The following is a 23308-nucleotide window of genomic DNA, read 5'->3' on the forward strand; positions in this document are numbered from 1 at the left end:
CTGTGCACACTCGGCTCCTTTAAGCCCCAACTTTTGTGAGGTTTTTGTGCTTGTCACCTTCCACAGGAGAGCCGGAAACACCTCTGCTGAGCTCAGCACTGCTTCCCCTGCCTCAGCTCTTTGTCTTCTCAAGGACACCACCCTGGTCCCCTTGGCAGCACCCTGGAAGACCCGGGGACTTCGGGGAGCCACGTTGTGGCTGTGACTGTGCCCCCGAGAGAGATGGGGCCGCAGGGCTGCAGCCTGGTGCTGTCACAGACTCAGACCCGCTTTTACCCACAAGGGAGGTTTGGTTTTTCTGCCAGGTTTTTCTGCCTAACCTCCCCCCCAAATCAAACATCACCCGGGCACGGTGCTGAGTGGCATTTCTGGTCATCCCTGCCTCCCGGGGTCCCCTCGCCGGGATCTGTCACCTGCGCGGGGATGCTGCCGCCCTCTCCGCCCACACCCGCTTATCCCCCCCGCACAAAACGCCATCCCCTCACCTCGGGGGGGTGCCCACCTTCACCCCCCCTTCCCCGTTGCCCGACCCCCCCTGCGCGGGCGCGGCAGCCGCTAGATGGCACGCGGAGCGCGGCGGAGCGCGGCGGAGGCTCCGCGGGGCGGCTCGGGGCGGAGCGGAGCCGCAGCGCGGGGTGCGCGGAGCGGAGCGGAGCCCGGGGGCCCGGCCATGGGCTCGGCCGGCAGCGGGCAGGGGCAAGGCTAGGGCGGGGGGGGTCCCCGCAGCGCCCCCCGGCCCGCACAGCCCCGCTCGCCGCTGCTGGGGGGGCGCGGGGCCGCCCCCTGCCCGCGACTCCGAACGATGATCACTGTCAACGCGGATGGCAAGATAATGGTCAGGAGATGCCTCGTCACCTTGAGACCCTTTAGGTAAAGTTGGGGTTTCCTCCTGGCGCTTCTGCCTCGCCCGGATCCTGCGGGCGGAGAGAGAAGGGTGCGGGGGCTGCGGCTGCGGGGCAGGGATCCGGGCGGGGATGGAGCCCGGCTGGGATGGCGGGGATCGGGCAGGGAAATGGGCAGGGAACCGGGCAGGGATCGGGGCAGGGCTGGGGATAGAGCCCAGCTGGGGATGACAGGGATCGGGCAGGGATCGGGGCAGGTATCCAGGCAGGGCTGGGGATGGCGGGGATCGGGCAGGGATCGGGGCACGGATCCATGCAGGGTCCGGGCAGGGCTGCCCGCGGGGCAGGGATGCGGGCACGGATCGGGGCAGGGGTCCGGGCAGGGATCCATGCAGGGATCCATGCAGGGTCCGGGCAGGGCTGCCTGCGGGGCAGGGGTCCGGACAGGGATCCATTCACGAATCCATGCAAGGATCCATGCAGGGTCCGGGCAGGGCTGCCCGTGGGCACCGTGCGGCTCCTGCAGCTCCCGCTGGCTGCCGGTCCCGGCTCGCCCCGGTGTCTCCGGGGTTATCGCGGGGCTGCTGCCGCCGGCTTTTCTGGGAAAGGTTCTTGGAGATGTTGGTACTCGAGGGGATTCGGTTCCTCTGGTTTGAGCGGGCTGGTGCAGCTGGGGATTCCGAATCCCGCCCTGAGCTGGCAGTGGGGCTGGGGTGGATGTCCAGACCTGAACCCCTCCGGCTCCAGCACACCCGTACCCACCCTTTGCTTTTTCCCCTTGCTGTAACTCCCCATTTCTGCTTTCGTACATTCGCTTCCCCTCTCCAGCCCTTGCTCTCCGGCTTCTTTGCTTCGCCGGAGACGTGCTTGGGTTGTTCCCGAGCTTGAGATGTTGGGAGATGTTGGCACTTAGGTGGTTTTCCGATGGGGAGAGGGACCAAAACCCCTTAGACATAGAGGGGAACGTGCCGGGGGACGAAGCTCAAGGTGGGGCCAGCCCAGCCCAGCGGCTTCCAGCGCTCCCTGCTGTGTTCGGAGCTCTGGGGTCACCGCAGGGATCGGCTCGGTGCCTTTTGCTTAGCCCGGGTACCGCCTGTCGGGAGGGAGGGAGGACAGGCTGGGCTGGCACTCAGGTGTGAGAGGTTTCCTGCCTCTCCTCGGGAGCTGCTCGGCTCTGTTTGCCTGGAGCGATTTCTGCTCTGGATGCCGCGGCACTGCCCTGGGACTGAGGAACTTGGCCACGGGGAGGGCACACAGCACTGACAGAGGTGTGAGGGCTCCCAGAGCTCAGGAGTGGAGCAGGGAGTGACTGAAGGGCACACTCACCCCGGGGGATGCTCTTTGCCTGGCTGTTTGCTCTCCTGACTTGGTTTGAGTTCCACACTGGGGAGGTGGCTGGCTGGAGCATCCCTGTGCCCTGGGCATCACTCCTGAGGCAAGGGAACCCCATCTGCAGCAGTGACCTGGGGTCAGGGGAGAGCACAGGGATGGCAGGGTGATCACAAAGCCCCATCAGGGGTGAGGATGAGTGTGGGTGAGGGGTTTGTGGTGGCTGGATGGTCTCTGGTTGCACTGTCCTGGCCATGTGCCCTGGGCTGGCTTTTGCTCTCCAACCAGTAGAGACCAGTGTTGGTGCCACTGGAACTACCAGGGTTACCTTGATTTAACAGCCAGGCTCTCCCTGTGCAAGAGGAGGAATTCCCAAGCCCCTCTCCTTACTGTCCCACAGTGCCAGGACCTCTGCCCCTCCTCCCTGCTGCTGCCATGAATGTCACCCCCCCATGCCACAGTCCTGTGTCACCTTGCTCCCAGCCCAGCGTGGCTGAGTGTTGGCACTGCCCAGCTCCAGCCTGGTGCCAATCAGCTCTGCTCCCCTAACATCAGCACCCCCATCCTCAGCTGTGGGTCAGGGATAACCCCCAGCAGTTTTATTTTATTTTATTTTATTTTATTTTATTTTATTTTATTTTATTTTATTTTATTTTACTTTATTTTATTTTTTAATTTATTTTTATTTTATTTTAATTTATTTTAATTTGTTTTAATTTATTTATTTGCATTTTTTATTTTTTATTTTTTTATTTTTATCTTCAGTGGGAGAAGGTGCTGGCAGCCAGGACGGGTCCTGTAAATGCCCAGGTTCCCTGCTGCTGGCTGGGCAAAGCCTCGCTGCTCTGGGAATCCCTGGTGTGATCCCCTGCCTGATGGGGATCGGTGCCATCGGCAAACAGCAGCAGGAAACCTGACCCTGTGCACCAAAACATTTCATTAACCTCCCTCCAGACACGCTCAGCAAAGCAATGCAGAGCCCTGAGCTGGGAGAGCACCTGCAGAGAGGGAGCAGATCAGTCTGGGGAACCACAGCAATGGCCAGGGGTGGCTCTGACTCCATCTCAGCACCAAAGGGGTCTCACTCATGATGGTGAGAGGCAGGAGAGCTGGGTCCAGGCAGGAGAGCTGGGTCCAGGCAAGAACTCACCAAGGAGCCCTGGCCCGGCTCACCCAGCCCTTGGCTCTGTAGCTCTGTTCACCAGCTGGGAACCCAAGCCAGGCTTTCTGTGGGATGTGGCAGTGGTCAGTGAGAGCTCACTCTGGTCCCTGCATGGATCCCATGGCTGAGCATCAGTGTGACAGCGCCACAACCCTGTCAGATTCCAAGCAAAAAGAGTTTGAGGGAGAGGAGTCATTCATCAGCCTGACTTCTGCTGGTAGGAATGGTGGCTCAGCTTTTGGGAGTTGAAATCTTGTCGAATTAAAGGTGTTACCTGACCTGCAGCCCTTGGTTTCCCCCTGCAGGATTCTCCCTGTGGGTCCCAGCTGGGTGATGTGGCACCATGGGCACAGTCCCAGTGTCACATCCCCAGTGCCACAGCCCCATCCTGCTGGGTGTGCTGGCCTTCCTCCCCCAGCACATCCCAGCTCAGCACTCAGACCCTCCTGGTCACATCCAGCCTTCAGTTCCATGGGCCAAAATCCTCCATGGCTGGGGCATCACTTCCAGTTTTCATTTAACACTTGAGGAATTTCACTTTCTTTTCTTTTGGGCACCAAGCCAGAGCCCAGAACTGTGAACATTTCAGTTTGGGGAGGATGTGGAGAGTGACTTGGCACCAAACTGTGCCAAAGTGATGAATTAAACGTGACATGGATGACAGGCAAAGCCAGCATGCAGCATAGATGTAATTTGGTCCTTGGAACTCCAGAGTCTTCAGAGAGTTTTGATTTTGGGGGAGAGAACCCAGTGCATTTGGACCATCTGGGATCTGGTATGTTTTACCTACTTTGTGGTAAATTTGTTTTCTGTATAGGGAGTTTCCACTCAGGTGAGTCTGGGCCAGGCACTTTTATTCACCTGGAGAACAGGAGCAAAAGTAAAGGATTTGGGGTTCTCAGGCTGAAAGCCCAGCCCTGCACCATCCCTGCTCCCTGGAGCACTGCTCTGGGCTGGATCCACTGATCTCCCAAGGACAGCAATTCCCGTAAAGCTCCAATTCCTCTTTTTTCCTTTTTTCTAATTTTTTTTAAGGAAAAAAACCCATCTTGCATCTCCCCTACTCTCTCTGTAATCCAGTCAAAATGAAAAAGGTTTAGTTTCCGAGGGAGATGGTAGAGCACAGATCACCTTTGTAGCTTTTTCTTCCCTTCCCCTTTTTCTTTCTGCTCAGTGTTTAAGGATCCCTCCTTGCCAGACTATAATTATGAAGATTAAAAAGCATCACCAAGGTCTTGCATAATGATGAAGATATTGTCAATAGGAGGTGTGAGAGCAGGATCGGGGCTGAGCATTTATTGAGGTGATGCTTTTTTAAAATGGGGATACCAGGACAGGGCCATGGGTGGGTTTTGGACCAGGATGGACCCTGGGGTGCAGGACCTGCCTGGGCTTTGAGCTCTTTCAGTTTGTTTCTTCTCCAGCCTGCTGTTCTCTCCGGACAGCATTCCCTGAGGGCAAATTCAAAGCCAAGCTGGGTGCAGCAATCCCCTCCAGGGTGCTCCTGAGAGCCTTTCCCTGCTCTGGGCTCAGGCTGTGGCAATGGCAGATGAGGCACTGACGTCCCCAGATCACCCCCTCTCCAAGCTATTTATGGGACACCACGTTACTCTGCAGCATCAGGGACGCTCTGCTGCCTCCACCATCACCTCCCTGCTGGAGCTGGACCTCAGCTCTCTGCAAACCTTCCTCCCAGCCAGCTCTGGAGGGGCTGAGGGCTGTGTGGTGTCTGTGTGCACATCCCACAGCTGGGGAGGGGGTGGCTCTGCTCTGCTGCTCACTGCTTGTGGGGCTGTGCCTGCAGGGATGGGAGCCTGGATCAGTGAGTGCACAGTGGTTTAGGTATCCTGTAGAAACTGCTTTCCACTCCTCTAAGGGCAGCTCATTCAGAAATGAAGGGATCTGAGCTGCACGGGGATGTCAGGCAGTGCTAGCGATGCACTTGAGCATCCCCTCGCCAGGTGGGTCAGCTCTGCCAGGTGGGTCAGCTCCAGTTCTCCCAGGTTCAGTTCTCCCAGGTGGGTCAGCTCACCCAGGTGGGTCTGCCCTGCCAGCTCTCCCAGCTCTCCCAGGTTCAGCTCTCCCAGGTTCAGCTCATCCAGGTGGATCCCCTCTCCCAGGTGGGTCAGCTCTGCCAGTTTCAGCTCACCCAGGTGGGTCAGCTCCAGCTCTTCCAGCTCTCCCAGGTTCAGCTCTCCCAGCTCCAGCTCTCCCATCTCCCCCAGCTCTCCCAGCTCCAGCTCTCCCAGGTGGATCAGCTCCCCAGCTTCAGCTCTGGCCTGGCTGTCAGGGAGGGTTTGTGCTGGTGCTGGGTGTGCTGCTGGCACAGCTCATTGGTGCTGACAAGCCCAGCGTGTTGCTTTTACCCCCTGATTAGGTGGGAGGTGAGAAGACTGGCTTGCCCAGAGCCAGGCGCCCCTGATCCCTGGGGATGGGGCAGGGCTGATCCATGGGGATGGGCAGGAGTTAGGGGTCTGTCTGCTGTGAGCAAGGCTGATCCTCTTGGAGCAGGCAAAGAAACCCTTTGTTCCTGAGCTGGCTGCTGCTGAGATGAGGCTGCCCTGGATCTGGGCTCAGGTGTGTGCTGTCTGTGTGACAGCAGCATCAGAGCTGCCTGCACGGAGGTGGGAGCTCAGGGCATCCCCTGGCAGTGCCCAGGAGCCTCTCCAGGCAAGGAAAGCCTGGCTGTGCTGTGCAGGGACAGCAGGGAGCTCCTCCACCAGATCTCCCTGGGGAAGCCCAGCCCTTCTTGAGCTGCTTGACCTGGCACTTGAGCTCTCCACAACATCTCCAGGCACTAACAAGGGCTTTGAAGCAGGTCACTTTATTTGTTAGCCCTTTCCAGCAGCAGATAATTGCAGTGCAGAGCTGAAGGCTTTTCCTATTCCTGTGCTTTTCAGCTGTGCAGGATGCTCAGTGGAGGGCTGGGGGCTCCTCTGGCCCTGGAACAGCCTGGGGGGCTGTGCTGTGGCGGCTCCTGAGTCCTGTGGAGGATGCTGAGAGCTTATAGGAGAGCTGCAGGCTGCTGTGCTCTGTGCTTTGCTTCCCTTTGGCTCAGGGATGCTGAAAGGCAGCAATGCCAGGGCACCCCTGAGGGCTCCCTGCCCCACTCAGGATTGATTTACCTGTTACAAACCTGTTGTTTCTCCAGGCTGGCTGGGGTTGTCTTTTCTCTTTCTCCTCCTGGAGATTTCCCCTGGGTTTGAATCACGCTGCTGCTCTGGGAGTGTCACACTGACACCTGGCAGTGGCTCTGCCAGGGCTTTTCCCTTTTTTTTTTTATTTTTATTTTTTGTGGCTGCTGCACCTCCAAGGAGTCCTGGGGATGATGGCAGCGCCTCTGAGCAGTGGAAGGAGGCCAGACATCCATCCCTTGGCACAGAGCACTCTGCTTTTCACTCCAGCCTGGCACAGAGCTCTTGCCTTCAGCCCTTCCACCCCCAAAAGAGGGACTTGGCTGAATTTGGGCAGGGCAGGAGCAGTGCTGGGAGCTCCTGTCCCTCCTGGAGGTGCCATCCTGCCCTGTGTGTCCCCTGGGAGCCACTTCCCTGCCAGCCCTGTGAGTAAGGCAGGGCTGGGGTGGCCCCAGGCCACACGAGTGCAGGTCCCAGCTTGTCCCCTTGTGCACAGGGGACACAATGACAGTGCTGCTGGCCTAGTTACAGGGGAACAAAAGGCTTTGTATAAAAAACTAAAAGGGTTTTTTTTTAGATCCTTTGGGAGGAAGGGAAGGTAAAGGTCTCTCTTTACTCTTCTCTCCCAGAGGAACACAGGAATTGTTTATTGTAGTGTTCCTGTGCTCTGGGCTGCTGGGCTGGCCCTGCTGGAGCATCACAGGGTAGTTGTGGTCTGGTTTAGCTTCCCTGCTGAAGATGCAGATCCACCACTCCCCCTGAGTGCATGGGGGTTTCCTCAAGGCCTCAATTCCTCAAGGCCTCAATTCCTCACGGCCTGCATTGGAGAGGCTGCAGGGATTTCAGAGGGGCCTCTCAGGCAAAACCCCCTGCTCAGTGCCAGGGTTTGTGTCCTGGGCTCTTTGTGAAGGGTCTGGGGTGAGGTGCTGGTGGTGCTGGGACTGCACAGATGCTGCTCCCTGCCAGGGCTGGGTGAGGCACAGGGATGGAGCTGGGATTGCCCCAGACACCCAAAGCCTCTCCTGCTGCTGTGCAGAAGGATTACCCCATGGGCACGGGGTGCTGGGGCTGGCTGCTCATCACACCTTGCTCCAGCTCTGCTTTCTCTCTGCAGGATTTTCGTGCTGGGCATTGGATTTTTCACGCTGTGCTTCCTGATGACATCCCTGGGAGGGCAGTTCTCAGCCAAGCGCCTGGGGGACTCCCCCTTCACCATCCGCACCGAAGGTGAGCACGGCCCCACAGCCTGGCCTGGCTCACTGGGAACACAGTGTGTGCTAGGGAAGGCAGGAACCTCCCCTGACATGGAAAATGCAAACCCCCTCCCTCTGAATTATTATAATTTTGGAATTAAGGGGCTCTCAGGCAAAGATATGGGAGCAGGAATAACAGTTATTAGGGAAGAAAATAAAAAGATAAAATGAACAATGCAGTAAACCAAAACAACACTGACAGAGTCAGAACACAGCCTGACACCTGACATTTTGAAATTAAGGGGCTCTCAGGCAAAGATATAGGAATAGGAATAACAGCTCTTTACTAGGAAAATTAAAAATACAAATGCAATTGTACAAACAAACAAAAACAGCACTGCCAGAGTCAGAGCATGCCCTGCCCCCTGTGTGTCAGGGCGGTGTCCCAGCCCCATCCCATGGGGGCTCAGCCCTCCTGCAGTGCCAGCTGTGGCTCTGCTGCAGCAGGGATCCTGCACAAGGGGGGAGTTTTCCTCTGCAGCTCCAGGGCTGCTGCAGATGGGCCTGGGCTCCCTCTGGCCATGCAGGGCAGCAGAAAGCTGCTCCTCTGGCAATGCAGGGGGCAAAGGCTGCTGTGCTGGGCCAGGCTCAGATTGGATCCAGGTAGGAATGCTTGGCTCCTCCCCTGGGCGGAGCATCTCCCCATGGGGTTCTGGGATTGGATCAGCCCTGCAGGGACACTCAGTGGCCATGGACAGCAGAGATCTCCTGGAGGGAGGGTTGGCTGTGGAGAGATAAAGAAAATACTGCCCCAGGGACAGCAGAGAACTGCCCCAGCTCTGACAGATGGTGACAGAACACAGACCCCCATTTCCAACCTAAGATCTCCATGTGGTGTCCCCATGTGTTTGGTCCAGCTGAGCTGACGAGTGCCAGGGATGCAGGAGGACGGTGCTTGGATCTTCCATTCCTATGGGTGTAGCCGTGATATTTTCTGAAAAATCCTTTCCTTAGGATTTTTTCTCCTGAGAAGCCTCAGGAACAAAATGTAAACAATGGTTATCTGCTGCTGTGGAATGCAACAGGTGCATCTGTGATTGGCCTCATGTGGTTGTTTCTAATTAATGGCCAATCACAGTCCAGCTGTCCGGACTGTCTCGGTCACTCACAAGCCTTTGTTATCATTCTTTTTCTATCCTTAGCTAGCCTTCTGATGAAGGCTTTCTTCTATTCTTTTAGTATAGTTTTAATATAATATATATCATAAAATAATAAATCAAGCCTTCTGAAACATGGAGTCAACATTCTCATCTCTTCCCTCATCCTCAGACCCCTGTGAACACTATCACACCCGGCTCCTTCCTGGCCCTTTTTGGGATTATCAGGATGGCTCAGAGCCCTGTTGGCCTCTCTTGCCGTGTGTGGCTTTGCCCTGTGGCTCCAACCTGGCTGTGCTCACACCCAGAGCTGTGGCAGGTGGGGCTGAGTGCTGGGAATGCTGACCCTGGCTCCCAGCAGGAAATGGGGAAGCAGCAGGATCAGGACCAGCACTGGCATCAGTGTGGGTGTGTGGGCTGCCTCTGGTCTGACCTGTGGAGGGTCTGGCTCAGGTGCTTGGAGGTCTCGGTGGGTTTGAGCACTTGGGGCCTGCAGGGAGTGGGAATTGCTCCTTAGGGAAGGGGAAATAAAAGGCCTTTATGGTTTTATGCAGGTCTTTTTATGCAGGTTTTATGCAAAGCCTTTTTTTTAATGCAGGTACTGAAATGTAGAAGAGAAATATTCTGATTTTTAGCAAGTGTTATGTTGTATTTAACACCTGTTTTGGCAAGACACAAAATCAGCTCAGGAGACACTTGTGTGGTGGGACAGTCACTGCCCTGCTCTGGGAGGACACTGCTGCCATGGACTGAGCTTCCCCTGATGTTTTCTCTGAGATTCCAGTCAGGTGAAATGCACAGATGGAACTGCCTGGCTTGAGCTGCCCTGAGCAGGGTGAGATGGGCTTGGTCAGGCCACTGTGGTCTTCTCCTCCTCCATACTAGAACCATGGAAGGATCTGAGCTCCACAGCCTCACCCAGGATGTGATTTTGGAGCATTAAATCCCTTCCTTGAGGTGCTGGAAGATGTGCCAGCTGCTTCCCTGCGGGAGGACGGGGATAAAGTGATGTTTTCCAGAGGCTGGATGGTGTAAAACCTCTTAGTTGACCTTCCAAGAGCTGTTTTTGCAGCCTGTGGCAGCTGGATCTGTGTTCTCCCTGTGGATGGAGGACATGGTGGCTGATGTTCCTCCCCTCTGCTCCCCTGGCTGTTCCCATCACCAGCTCAAATAAACCCCTTTTTGAGGTCTGGTGTTTTCCTGGTGGCCCCAGCCTGGAGCAGGTGGCAGGGTTGGTGATTTTCAGTGCTCCTGCCCTTGCTCAGGGTGCATGTCCCCATGGGGAGGGTGGGTTTATGCTCCTGTCCCCAAGCCAAGCACATACCTGGTGAATGAAGTCTGTTTTGAGGGGATTTCTTTCTTCCTGGGATAAGAAACAGCACAAGGAGAGCGGGCAGGAGCCCCCAGAGCAGCACCTTCTCCAGAGCTGGCATTTCAGGAGATGGGCTCTGAAAAATTGCTGAGCTTGAAATGAAAGGTGTCACTGTTACAGCTGCCCTGTGGCCCAGAGGAGCCCCAATGTCACTGAAAGGTTTGTAGGGAACTGAAGGAAAGGCAGAAACGCTGATGAGCGGTGGGGCCAGCTGAGCTGTGGCACAAAGAGCAGCAGAGGTTTCCAGAAACCTGCAGAAGCACCTGGGGTCAGCCCAGAAGGTTCTAAAGGGCTGAAATGATGGCAAAAATACCATTACTCAGCTCTTCACCTCCTTTCTGGATACCTTGGAGTGGCTTTTCCCATCCTTATCCTTAATTTGGGCCCGACCTTTGAATCCACTGGCTGCATCCTTGTCTATCCCTTGTTTCCTGGGAGCAGTGTCAGCACAGCCCCCAGTCAAAACAAATTTAAAACAAAACAGATTTAAAACAAATGTCCTTTTTTTTCAGGCCCTCGCACCTCAAATCCTCCCCATTCAGGGGTTCAGGTGATTAAATCAAGGTGTGTGCCAGAGCCTCTCTGTCTCTGCTGAGGGCTGTGAGCACCAGCTCTGCTGGCTGGGAGAGATGCTGCTTTGCTCCAAGGTGGTGCAGCTTGAATGCTGCTTCTGGTAATGCCTGACTGGTTTCATTTAAAGAAGAAAAGCAGTAAATTATAACCTAGGTCCTCTAATTTTTCAAGGTTTTGGTCTCTTAGCTTTCTAACTGGGTAAGGCAAATCCTGCTTTGTTAGAAAGCTCAAAAATTCGATGCAAATCCAATTTTTTCCCCTATATTCAGTGGCTTTGCCAAACAAACTATTGCTTCCAGATGAATTGCTGCACATTTGGCTGTTGTTGTGCTGCTTATTGAGGAAGATGGGCTTCATTCATGGCCTCACACACTGGTTTAAACACAAAGCATCCTCTCTGCTGTCTCTGGAGGAAGATGCTGGAGGGAGGTTTTGTTCTTTGTCCCCAAAGCTTGGCAGGCACAACCTGAGAGGCTTTTTCTCACTCTTTAACACCTGGTTCAGGCTTTTGGGGTTCAGTACTTTCTGTCACAGCTTTCACTGAGGCTGCTGTGGTTCCCACTGTGCTAATTTTATTTTCTGAAGTATGTGCTGCCTCCCAGGCTCAGGATGAATTTTGATTTAGGAGTGAAAAGGGGTAATAAAAGCATAAAGAGCCATTAGCATTCCTCCTGGCCATGCTGGGGTGTTTGTAGGGACTGGCGGTGCCCCAGGGTGATGGAGCTGTTCCCAGGGGTGAGTAACCCCCAAAGCAGAGTGGGACCAAGGCTCAGGGAATGTGGTGGCCAGGAGCTGCCAGTGTCACCAGAGACCTCCCTCTGTCCCCAGTGTCACCAGAGACCTCTCTCTGTCACCTGGGACAGGCTGTGGCTGTTGAGGGGAGGATCTGGTGGCTGGAGAACCAGGAATCCACCCATGGCCAAGGCAGGAAGGGTGGGGAGCTCTCGGGTTGCTGTTGATGTTCTCTACCCTGAGAATGTGTAGGATGGTTCTGCTTCAGCCTGCACAACTGAAGAACGAGTCTGGACTCTTCACTTTTCGCCCTTGAGGTTGTTTATTAATTCTTATCTATAAAATTTTCTTTCTGCCCAGCCGAGATTTGCTCAGCAGGGCAGCCACAGGCACTCTGTGTTGTCCTTTTATATTACAAACAACGTATAACATATTTACACTTAATTCCCCATACCTATCACCTATGTTAGACAGTGCACTTCTACTCTAAACCAATCCCAAAGTGCCAGCAGCACTGCAGAAAATGGAGAACAAGAAGAAGGACTAGACATGCCCTGATTCCTCCATCTTGTCCCCACAACCCCCACACCAAAAATCCTAAAATCTACATTTTCACCCTATGAATACTTTATTATTACACTATTCAAACCTGTGTGACTTTCACATCCTCATACAAAGCTGGCAACTTACTCCAGGGGTCAAAATCAAGTCTCCAGGTGTTCTGGGCAGCATGCCAGGGTCTCTGAGCCCCCTGATGGGGTTCTCAGCATCTCTGGACATCCAAAGGGATGTCCTGAGTTCCCACAGGGAACCTCCCTGGGAATGGGAAATGGGGAATCACAGCCTCTGGGGAGATGGGAGAATCCACCCCTGCAGACTCTGAGGTGAGGAGAGGGCAGGGCTGAGCCCTGTGCTTGGGGCAGGAGCTCAGGGGGCTCTCCTGGCTGAGGGGAGGTGCAGCTCACGTGCAGTGAACATCCACACTGTGAAGTCTCCAAAGGTCTCTTTGAATAACAAACTGGCATTTAATTAACATGTGTTCTGGATCCCAGGGAAGGCCAGGAAATATTCCTGGCAGTGGTGGTGGCTGTTCAGCACACAGTGCTGGGCTGAGGCGAGCTCAGATGAGCAGGTTAATTGTGAGGCTGGTGAGGAGCTTTTGGTGTGATGAGGGATGGGAGCCTGCACAAACCAGTGACCTGGGGAGGTTCTGGGTATGGCCTCAGCTCTGCCATGCCCAGGCCTGAGTGTTTCCCAGGAATGGGCTCCTGGTGGGAAGGAGCCTGGTCCCTGCTCCCCCTGGGCTCCTGTAAGAGCCCTTTGGAGCATCATTCAGTAACTGGTGGGTGTTGCAGGGCAGCTGCCAACGTCCCCCTCCATGTGCTCTGGGGTGGGCAGCTCTACACAGGAGCTGGAGTATAAATGGGGTGGGTTTGTGGTGAGTGTCAGCTCCTTCCTGGGGCTGAGCCCAGCTTTTGTGGCTGTTTGTGCTGCTCCTTGTTCACAGGGTCCTGCAGACCCAGCTGAGCAGGGGAAGCTGCCTGAGCCCTTCAGTGCAGGGCTGTGGTGTGGGAACCCAGGACATCCCTCTGGCTCTCCAGCAGGGCCAGGACCCTGCCAGGGGGCTCAGAGACCCTGGCACGGAGCCCAAAACACCTGTGGGTTTGATTATGACCCGTGGAGCAAATTACCAGCTTTGTATGAAGATCATAAAGCCACAACAGTTTAGGTAGAATAATAGTGAAGTTATCACAAGGTGGAAAAGTAGATTTTGGGGTTTTTGGTATGGGGTTCAGGGGGCAAGATGGAGGGATCTGAGTGTGTCCAGCCTTTCTCCTTCTTCTTCTTGGCCTCCATCTTCTGCTGTGATGGTGGCACTTTTGGATTGGTTTAGAGTAGAAGCTCACTGTCTAACATAGGTGATAGGTATTGGGAAGCAATTGTAAATATTGTACCCGTAGTTTTTAGTATAAAGACATAACACAGCCCTGAGGGCAGGAAGAGTGCCTGGAACTGTCCTGCTGGATGGACCTCGGCAGGGCAGGAGAAAAAATTTTATAGATAAGAAACAATAAACAGCCTTGAGACCAAAAACTGAAGAGCTCCGACTCATTCTTCAAGCACACAGGCTGGGAAAAGAGACTTTTAATATTCTCGGGGTCGCAGCGGCCCAGAAAGACCCTGAGACTGGGGGATGTCAAAAAATTATTTGCTTTAAAATAATCCAAAAAATCCTTTGGGTTGTAGATGGATGCTGAAGTTCATGGTCCCTGGTCCACTTTAGGCTGAGGCTGTTCCTGTTTCTCCCTGAGTGACCTGCCCAGCCCAGCTTTGAGTCTCAACTATTGCAATTCAAAGGGAGGGAGACATGAAAATGCCCCAGCCCTGCCCAGGGCTTTCCTGGCTCTTGAACTGTGCGAGCAGCCAGTCATAACCAAAATAAACATAGATGTGAGGCAGGAGCATGAACAGGAGAAATGGATAATGTCACAGTCCAGAAGTTAATCCCATTTAAAATTTGATTTTTGTATGTGAATACCTTTCTTGGAGGCTTTCTCCAAAAGCCAAGTTTCTTGGTGTGTGCCAGAAATCATTCCTCAGATGGATTCTCTGCTTGGTGATTCGCTGCAGCAGAGGCTTTGCATCTTAACAATAAATAAAAAAACCCTTCTGAAATGCAAGTTATTTTATCCTAATCCTCTGCTGTCAAGTAAACACAGACAGAGGTTCCTTTGTTTTGAAATGGCCACTGAGAGAATTTATTCAGCAAACAAAGATGTAGATAAAAAAGGGAAACAGAGAAGTCTATAAATTTTGAATGTGGGAGATGCTTTGGAAGGGCTCTAGACTCAGGAGATTGAGTTTTCTGTGTCCTCTCATTTAGAATTTAATATGTTTGATGATCCTTTTTCCCCCCAAGCATCTTCCTTGCAGTTGTTTTACTGCCAGAGTCAGGGGGCAGGAGGCTGCTGCTGAAAAAGCACCAAATTCTGTAATCATGGTGCTGGGAGGGATTTGGCTGTGGTCCCTCAGGCTGGATTTGGTGGGATGTGCATCCCGCTGGTGGAGTGTGCTGCTGCAGGGGATTAGCCAGGGAAAATAGGTTATTAAGTGTTAAAACATGATTAGATGTGGCTGGAATGGTGCCTGCAACTGCTGGGGCTGCTTCAAAGAATCAAAAGCCTTTGGATTCCTCTTGCTGTTGGTTCCTGCAGGGTTGGGTGTGAGGTGCTGGAGGAATTTGCTGCAAACCCAGGGGAGGTGTGGGACAGGTCCTGAAATGGCTGGAGCAGAGCCCTGCCCTCGTGCTGGGCTCCTGCTGCCTGCAGAGGGGTCTGATTTGATTTCAGCTCACCTTGCTGTTAGCTGCCTCTCTTGGTTTGGAAAGCCAGGAGTCTGCTAAGGAAGGCAGGAGCCTCCCCTGAAATGGAGAATGTAAACCCTCCCCACCCCTCCCTCCACATTGCTATAAATTTTAAATTAAGGGGCTCTCAGGCAAAAAATATGGGAGCAGGAAATAACAGCTCTTTAATAGGGAAAGGAAAAAAAAATAAAAGCATAAAATAAACAATGCAGTACACTAGAACAACACTGCCAGAGTCAGAACACAACCTGACACCCTGTGGGTCAGGGTGTTGGCAGCAGTCCCATTGGAATTGTGGCTCAGCCCTCCTGCAGTGTCAGGGGTGGTTCTGTTAGAGCAGGGATCCTGTAGAAAGGTGCAGTCTCTTCCTCTGAAGATCCAGGGGAAGGAGAGGCAGCTGCTGCTCCTCTGGGAATCTCATGGAGAAGCTGTGCTGGTGTCTCAAAAACCTCTGTATTATATCTGGGTAGGAATGCTTGGCTCCTCCCTCTGGGCTCCCATCTCCCAATGGGATGCTGTAGTTCTCATCAGCCATGCAGTGACATTCAATAGCTGTTATCAGCAATGTCCCCTCCCGAGGGAGGAGTGATTGTGGTCACTCAGAGAGAGAGATAAGGCAAACTGCCCACTTGACAAAGGTGGGGATGGTAATGGAAAACATCTTGCATTGCAAGCTTCAACACTGACCTTTGATAGAAGCATCTGAAGTGGCTCACAGGTATCTCTGTCCTTGGGGTCACTGCTGCAGGGGTCCTGGAATCCACTGCCTTTGGGAAGTGGGGCTTTGCTGAGCTCTGGGGTTTGTGTTTGCTGTTCCCATAACTGTTTTTTCAACCTGTATTTAAGTGTTTCCTGCTGCTCAGCTGCAGAGCTCAACACCTGCCTTTTCCCACCCCAGCATCTCCAGCTGGTTTCCTGTGGCTGAGCACAGCTGGGCTCCTGTGCTGTGTTTCCTCCACTGCTTTAGGAGCAGGATTGGTGGGAATGGGATGAAGGAAGGACAAAAGTGGGGGAGAGCTTATTTTAGAGCACAAGCTGGAAAACAGAAGTGTGAAGAGGTGAAGCTCAGCCTCTACAAGGCTGTTGCACCTTGTGCTAGGTTGCTGAGAGGTGTTTTGGGGTCTGATCTCAGGGCTGCAGGATATGGACTCTGATGGGGTGATAAGCAGCTTGTGGGCTAGAAAAGAGGTTTTCCCAGTCCTACAGCATCACTGCAGCTGGGCAATGGTAACTCAACCTGGAATGTGTCTGGGGGTGGGCAGTGCAGCCCCAGCAGTGACTTCCCATGGTCTGTGATCCAGCAGAATTGCAGGTCACCAAAGAACAGCTTCTGCTGCAAAAAGATTTGGTTATTTACATTCATTTTGGAGAGAATAAAAATAAATGTAGAAAAGAAAAAAAAATACATACATATACATATACACACACACACACACACACATATATATATATATATATATATATATATATATAAAATGTGGGAGCCTGCCCTTGCTCGCTTGGAGTGTCTTGCCCCACATGCAGACCATGGGGAGGGAGGCTGAGCACTGGGGCTCCCTTGTGGTGTCACAATGGCTCTGGTTTGCCACGTTGGGCTACAGGACTCAGGAGAGATCCAGAGGCACCAGCCAAGGCGTGTTGTGCTGGAGATGGTGTGTAATGTCACCTGGCAGGAATCCTGCCCTGTTCTCCTCAAACCCTCTCAGTATTCCAACTCTGCCTCTCCTGCTTGCTCCAGTTCCTGGAGTCTCACCTGCTTAAAGCGATTTCTTCCATCAGTGAACACAGAAGAGGAGAGAGGGAGATGTTCAGGGCTGTGCAGCTCAGCTGTAAGCTTTGCTGTTTGTGGTTTCTGTTTCTCTCCAGAGCAGGGGTGTTGTGGAGGGGTGGGAATTAGGCTGCAGATGGTAATGCTGAAGGTTGCTCGGGGTTTTGTAGGGCATTTTCACCATTTCAGAGCCACAGCACCGTGAAGCAACGGGATCTCATGTTATTTCAATGCCTTGGATTGCTCCCTGAGGAGAGGAGCAGAGAGGCCAAATAGAAATGTGAGAACCTACATGATCTTCTCAGAGGGGTCCTTTGCTCCTGCTCCCGGCTCTGCTGCTTTTCCTTCTGCTCCAGCAGCGTCCCAGCTGGGTCAGCATGGCCAGGTAACATCACCATTTGTTCTCACAGAGGAGGCAGAAAGGTCAGGCTCGGATTTGCCGATGATCAGAGTGAGCTTGAGCAACTCTGCCATCCCCCTCTCAGTCAGCTGTGCTGGGAGGAGGAGGAGGAGGAGGAGGAGGGATCTGTCCATGATCCTGACCCCCTGTGTACCCTCTCCTTGTGAGGGCTGACAGCAGAGGAGGGCACATCTCAGTTCAGCTCCATCCTGGCTGCGCTGAGATGCTGCTCAGCCCAGTGGAGCTTTAAAATAAAACACAGGTGTGTTCACCCTCCCTTATTGCTGTGCTGTGAGGGCCCCGATGAAGGAGGAATGATGAGGAGGACTCCATCTTATCAGAAGGCTAATTAATTATTTTATTATACTATATTGTTCTATACAGCTAAAACTGAACCTGCCAAGCACTCAACCCTGCACAGAATCTTGTCACTGTCAGTGACAATCCTGACACACACACACACACCTGGCCCTGACAGGCCAAGGAAACAAAACCCCATCACTGTGGGTAAACAATCTCCATGCTGCATTCTACTTGGGCACAAACACAGCACAGCAAATGATAAGAATTGTGTTTTCTTTCTCTGATGTTCAGAGAATGTGAAACCCAGAAATATTCTTGGCAAGAATTGTGCCTTGCTTTTCTCTGTGAAGAGAAATGTGAGGCTACTCTCCCTTTCTCTCAGGGAAGGTAATTTTCTGGACCCATTTGAAAATTTGGGTCGCTGCCACTTGTGACAGATCCCAGTCAGCTTCTGGGCTGAGCATACAGTTATTCTGACAGGAGCTTGGGGTGGGCAGAACACCCAAAAGTTGCTTTGTGGCTCTGGGAATCCCTTTTCTTACCTGCTCTGGGTGGGGAAAGCACCTGGGAATGAGGGCTTGGGCTGCTGCCTCCTTGAGACACAGCCCACAGACCTGTGGTTCCAGGGATGTTCCTGTTCCCTTTGCTTTCAAGTGTGGCATTCACATCCTCTGAAAAAATCCCTTTGCCTAGGATTTCTCTCCTGGGAAGCTGAGAAGCCTCAGAGAAAAGGAAAAAAATTCTTATCTCATTTGCTTCTCCTGTGTTGTGGAGAATGTTTGGAGCTCATGTGGAATGTGTTTGGAGATTGTTTACCCACAGGTGATTATTTCAGTGGATTCTGGTGTGAATTATTTTGACTCTTTGGCCAATCAGGGCCAAACTGTGTTGGGACTCTGGAAAGAGTCAGGAGTTTTCATTATTATCTTTTTTGCATATCTTATACTAAAAATATATAGTATATCTTTATACTTATAAAAGTATCTTTTCTGTATTCTTTAGTATAGTATAGTATATAGTGTTTACTTGGAGTGTGTTTGGAGATTGTTTACTCACAGGTGATTGTTTCATGGGATTCTGGTGTGGGTTGATTGACTCTTTGCCCAGTCAGTGCCAAGCTGTGTCAGGACTCTTTACAGAGTCACAAGTTTTCATTATTATCTTTTTAGCCTTCTAGAAACATCCTTTCTGTATTCTTTAGTATAGCTTAGTATAGTACTCTTTAACAAAATATAGTATCATAAAATAATAAATTAGCCTTCTGAGAACATGGAGTCAGATGCATCATTCCTGCCTTCCTTGGGACATTCCCAGCAATACAATATTCAAGAAATCATGTGAGTTTTAAATTTATCTTGCTGCCTTTAACGCTCAGCGGAGGCGACAGGAGAACCAGTTGTGAAAGCTCTTGTGAGCAAGTGACAGTGACAGGGAAGGGAGGGAGCTGGGCAGGCTCTGCTCACAAACGGGGCACTAATTATCCCCAGTTTCTTCCTGAGTGAGTTATGAGCCTCTCCTGGGCTGCTGGTGTCATGTTTTGATGTTGTCTGCTGAGCAGCCCTGGATAACTGCAGTGTTTGTGAGCAGCTTGTCAGGATCAGCGGATGCTGGAGCGTGTCTTGCTGGCAGAGCCCAGGATGCTGCTCCAGGAGGAGGGATCAGACTCTTCTCAGGGTCTGAATCCAGAGTTTGCTTAGGTAAAACTCCCTCAAAAGACAAGAGGTTCCCCTCTTGTGGGGAATGAATTTGTAGAAAATTTTTAAAACTTGATAGAAGCTTTATGTAGTGTATATTTGTATGTAAATTTTAAGATAACAAATGTTGACTTAGATATGATATGGAATAGGATAAATATTGTTAAGAGTATTAAGAGTAACACTATTGTTAGTGTTTTTAAAACACCTTTCAATGTTACCCCATCTCTAAATTAAAAAAAAAATTAATCCAGCACCCTCTCCCATCCCCTTTTCCTGCACTGCCTGGGTGTTGTTATCCAGGCTGCTTTCCCAGGTGCCAGGTGTGGGTCTGAGTGTGGCGTCACCTCCTCAGCACCAGCTGGGACCTGCAGATCCTGCACGTCCTGCTGCTGCATGCAGAGCTGGATTAGGCTCTCCTGGAGCCTGTGGGTGCCAGCCAGGGGGAAGCCACGTGGAGCAGCAGGCTGGGCAGCCCCTCAGTGCTTGGGGCTCACTTCCAGCCTCTCTGCTCCAGCCCTTCCAAAGCCACTCCATGGATCCTCGGAGGCTGGAGCAGCCAGCTGATGCTGGAAGGAGTTGTGTGGTTGGTGCCAAGTGGAGCTGGCTGGCTCTGGGAGCATCTCCTTGCTGAGGAGCTGCGCTGGGAGTGATGGGGTTTTGATTTCTCCTGGAGCAGCATGGTTGGCTCTGGGGCTCCCCTGGAAATGCTGAGCTTGGCACCGTTCTGTAAGAGCTGAAATGAGGGATGTGGGACTCCAGGCTGCTCTCCAAAATGCAGTTTATTGTATCCAGGATGTCACAGCAGTCCAGGGTCATGAGTAGCAGAGCTGTGCCCACAGCTGTCAGCTCCAGCTGTAGGCAGGCCTGGAGCCCTTTGGTTTTGGTTACAATGCATTCTAGACTTTTCTTTGCTGAGCATCTTAATACAGTAGAACCAATCTATACCTTAACTTTTATCTATAGCCAATCATGACTACTATAATTACCACATTCATGTTACTGTTCTCCAATCACTAAAGTTAGTACATTACAGTTTAAGCTAGAAGTTGTTTTTCAGTTGTCTTGGACTGAGACCTCTTTTCTACTTGCAGCATTTGCTGCCTTGTTTGCCTGTGCTCTCTTTCTGCTTGGTACAAACATCTTCTTGTTTGAGGTGAGTTTATCCTTTGCTCTGAGCCATAAAAACCCCTTCTAACCAACACAACCTTTGCCTCCTTGGTTATCCAGTAAAACTGGCTCAGCAATTCTTTTCTTCTAAATCAAATCTTGCTTCCATCTCTATTCCTTCCTCAGACTCTACAATCAAAAATCTTCCTGCTGAGCATTCATATCTGTGAGACTTTCTTGTCAAACTTTCATCCTTCCCAACACCGTTCTCTTCCTTCCTTGTCCAAGCATTGGTGGGAAGGAGGGAGTTAAGGGAGACACCAAAGCCAGGCAGAGCCCATCTGCAGGGTGAGGGCTTTCTGCCCCAAACTTTGCCTTTTGCCAGCCCCTGCTGGATGCTCAGCTGCCCCAAGGGCTCTTTGAGCGGGTGACACAACATCCATGAGTGCCAGCAGTGTCACTGTGCTGGGGTTTCACCCCATGGCCTCACAGGAGTGTCCTTAATCTGCTTTTTTTTGGGAGCAGACCATTGTTTTGTCTGGGTTAAATAAAATCATGTGGCCTCTCCTGCTGCTGCTGCTGTCCCCACTTCAGCCCCAAGCTCTGCATCCATCATTAGGTGCACTGTGCTCCCATCCTTGACCGACTCGTGGAGAGGGAGTTTAAATGGAGGTGTAAAACTTTACTGCCCTTATTAAATTGGTGTTGCAGGCAGGGAAATGAGAGCTGTTGAAATAATGAAAATAAAGGCATCCCTGGGGCTCCACGTGACACTGGATTCTCCTGCCCACTTCTGTGGGGATGTGCAAAATGCAAAATGCAGATTGGTGCTTTGCAGGGCACAGAGGGGTAAAGAGAAGTGTTAGGGCTGCTGTTGCAGTGGTTAAGGCTTAATCCATCCTGGGAAAATGTCTCTTCCTGAAGAAGTGCCTGTTTCATGCAATTACTGCTCAGGATTGAATGCCTGCAGGCTTCAAGAGAAGAAAAAAAAATTATGCCACCAAAGCTATTGGAAAATGGAAGTGTGAATTCACACACCTTGAAGTGGGGCAGCAGTGATGAGGACCTCAGGGATGTGTGCTGGCCCTGTGTCAGAGGAGGCTGGAGCAGCTTCTGCTGCCCTGGCACTCTGTTATCTCCATAAGCAGGGACACCCAGGGAATGATTAAATCAATTAATTGATTTTCTATAGCTCATAAGGAAGTCAAATGGCATTTCCATCAAGTTGTGATGAGCCAACACCCCACCATGGCCAGGAGGAATGTTAATGGCTCTTTATGCTTTTATTACCCCTTTTCACTCCTAAATCAAAATTCATCCTGAGCCCGGGAGGCAGCAGGTACTTCAGAAAATAAAACCAGCACAATGGGAACCATAGCAGCCTCTGTAAGAGCTGGGTTTTCCCATTGATTTATTTGTTTCTCTGCCTTAAACGAGAGAGCAGGGCTCAGTTCAGCTTGAGAAGAGATTAGCTGAGGCTCATCCTGCAGCTCTGCCAGTGCCCCCCAGCTCTGGCCCTGCTTGGAGGATCCGGCCCCTGGGTTTGCTGGAGACTGATGGGTTTGGAGGAAAGGATGATTTATTTGCCCCTGGAAGCAGAGTGGCAGGATGCCCAGCACTGTTTGGCCAATCTTTTTGGCTGAAGGAGAAAGGGTGATCATTTTAGAAGTGTTAAATGAGTGAGTTCTGAAGAAATCACCTTTTGGGGCAGCTGTGAGCGTGGCTGTGGGCTGTAGCACTGGATGTGCAGGGCTGGAGGACTGATGGGGTGCTGAACCTCCTGGTGCCTTTCCTGGCTGGTTTTGGGCTGTGCAAGTGCTGGGTGCAATCCTCCCTTCCCTGCAATCCATGGGGCACTGGCTGTTGGCAGTTCAATTGTCCCTGGAGGGGCAGTGGGGACCATCAGGAGGAGAACCTTGAATGCTGGTACTGTTGGAGAGACTCCTCCTGTAAACACCAAGAACCCACACAAAGGTTGGTCCCTGGGTCCGTGGAGTCACTGAGGGGCAGCCCCTGTCCTGTGGGACCTGTGTGTGCTGATTTCACCTCAAACTGGGGGTCTCAGCTGCAAATCCAGGCTCCAGTTTGCCCCCAGTCCCAACAGCATCCACCCCAGTGTGGGGTGCAGCCGTGCCCCAGGAGCTCTGCTGTCCTTTGGGCTTTGCTACAGCAGCTGCCCTTCTTCCATCCCTGTGCTGGAGCCCTGGTGTTTTAGGAAGCAATTTAAAATCAATGTTAATCTTGTAATTTGGAAGCCTGTCCTGCAGTGTGAGGTGTTTGAAGCGCTGCAGAACAGCTTAAAATGCAATTTAAAATAGTGCTGGCTGGCAATAGAGAAGCAACTAAAAACTCCCTGCTGCTGCTCTTTTCAAAGAAAAAAGTGAAAGGGGGGATGAGAAGAAGGAAGAAAGATGCATTAAAAATATAAACAATACATAAAAATATATAAAAAGAAATAAAAGCTGAACTGCAGCTTGTGTTGGGGTTGTGTGTATTCATCTCTCCTTCCCAACTCCCCCAGCCCATCTCTAGGGGCTGTGGGGGGGAGGAGGGGATCCAGTTCCCTTTACCTGCAGTGATGGCTCATGGCAGGACTCCTGGGACTGTCCCCATGTCCCAGAGGGGACATCAGGTCTCTGGTGTGTGTATGGAGGGGTAAGAAGCAATACATCTGGGGGGGACGGCCCTGGGCTGTCCTTGCACCAGTGAAACGCTCCTGACTGGGAGTGTGAGTGTTTGTATTGTTCATTTTCCTGCCTTTTCTTATTTGTATGGAAACTGGGAGCAGACATGTTTGGGTGGAGCTGCAGGCTGTTCCTGCAGGGCTTCCTTTGGGATGGGAGGGAGCTGGAGGGGTGGAAAAGCATCAGGACCCTCTTGGGCAGCCTCAGCTCGGGGTTCTGCAGCTGAGGGAGGGAGGAACGAGACCCCAGAGCCAGAGGGGCTGGGACAGGAACACCTTGGGGTGGTTTCCTCCTCCAGGAAGCCTCTGGGGCATCATGCCAGCAGGAGAACCCACAGTGTGAGGGGCAGGGGCTGCAGGAGGGGAGCAGAGATGCAGCTCATTGCTCCTGAAGCTGTTGGCCGTGGATTCCAAGTGAAAGGACCAGTGGATTTGTCTTTACAAACAAGCTGTGGGTTTGCTGGTACATAAAACCAGCACTGAGAGGTAAAA

The 23308-nt window shown here is 52.2% G+C and overlaps 1 protein-coding gene across 1 annotated transcript in view; it reads left to right on the top strand.

The window, feature by feature from the left end:
* The first annotated feature begins 546 nt into the window (after window positions 1-546).
* The window catches only part of MGAT5B (alpha-1,6-mannosylglycoprotein 6-beta-N-acetylglucosaminyltransferase B), an 80357-nt gene continuing 57595 nt past the window's right edge, over window positions 547-23308 (top strand). The window contains exons 1-2 of the mRNA XM_074554786.1: window positions 547-870; window positions 7582-7694. Coding sequence (XP_074410887.1) covers window positions 803-870; window positions 7582-7694 — 181 coding nt within the window. The 5' untranslated portion in view covers window positions 547-802. The remainder of the gene's footprint in view (window positions 871-7581; window positions 7695-23308) is intronic.

The sequence above is a fragment of the Zonotrichia albicollis genome, chromosome 19, assembly GCF_047830755.1.
Source record: "Zonotrichia albicollis isolate bZonAlb1 chromosome 19, bZonAlb1.hap1, whole genome shotgun sequence".
Taxonomy (NCBI): domain Eukaryota; kingdom Metazoa; phylum Chordata; class Aves; order Passeriformes; family Passerellidae; genus Zonotrichia; species Zonotrichia albicollis.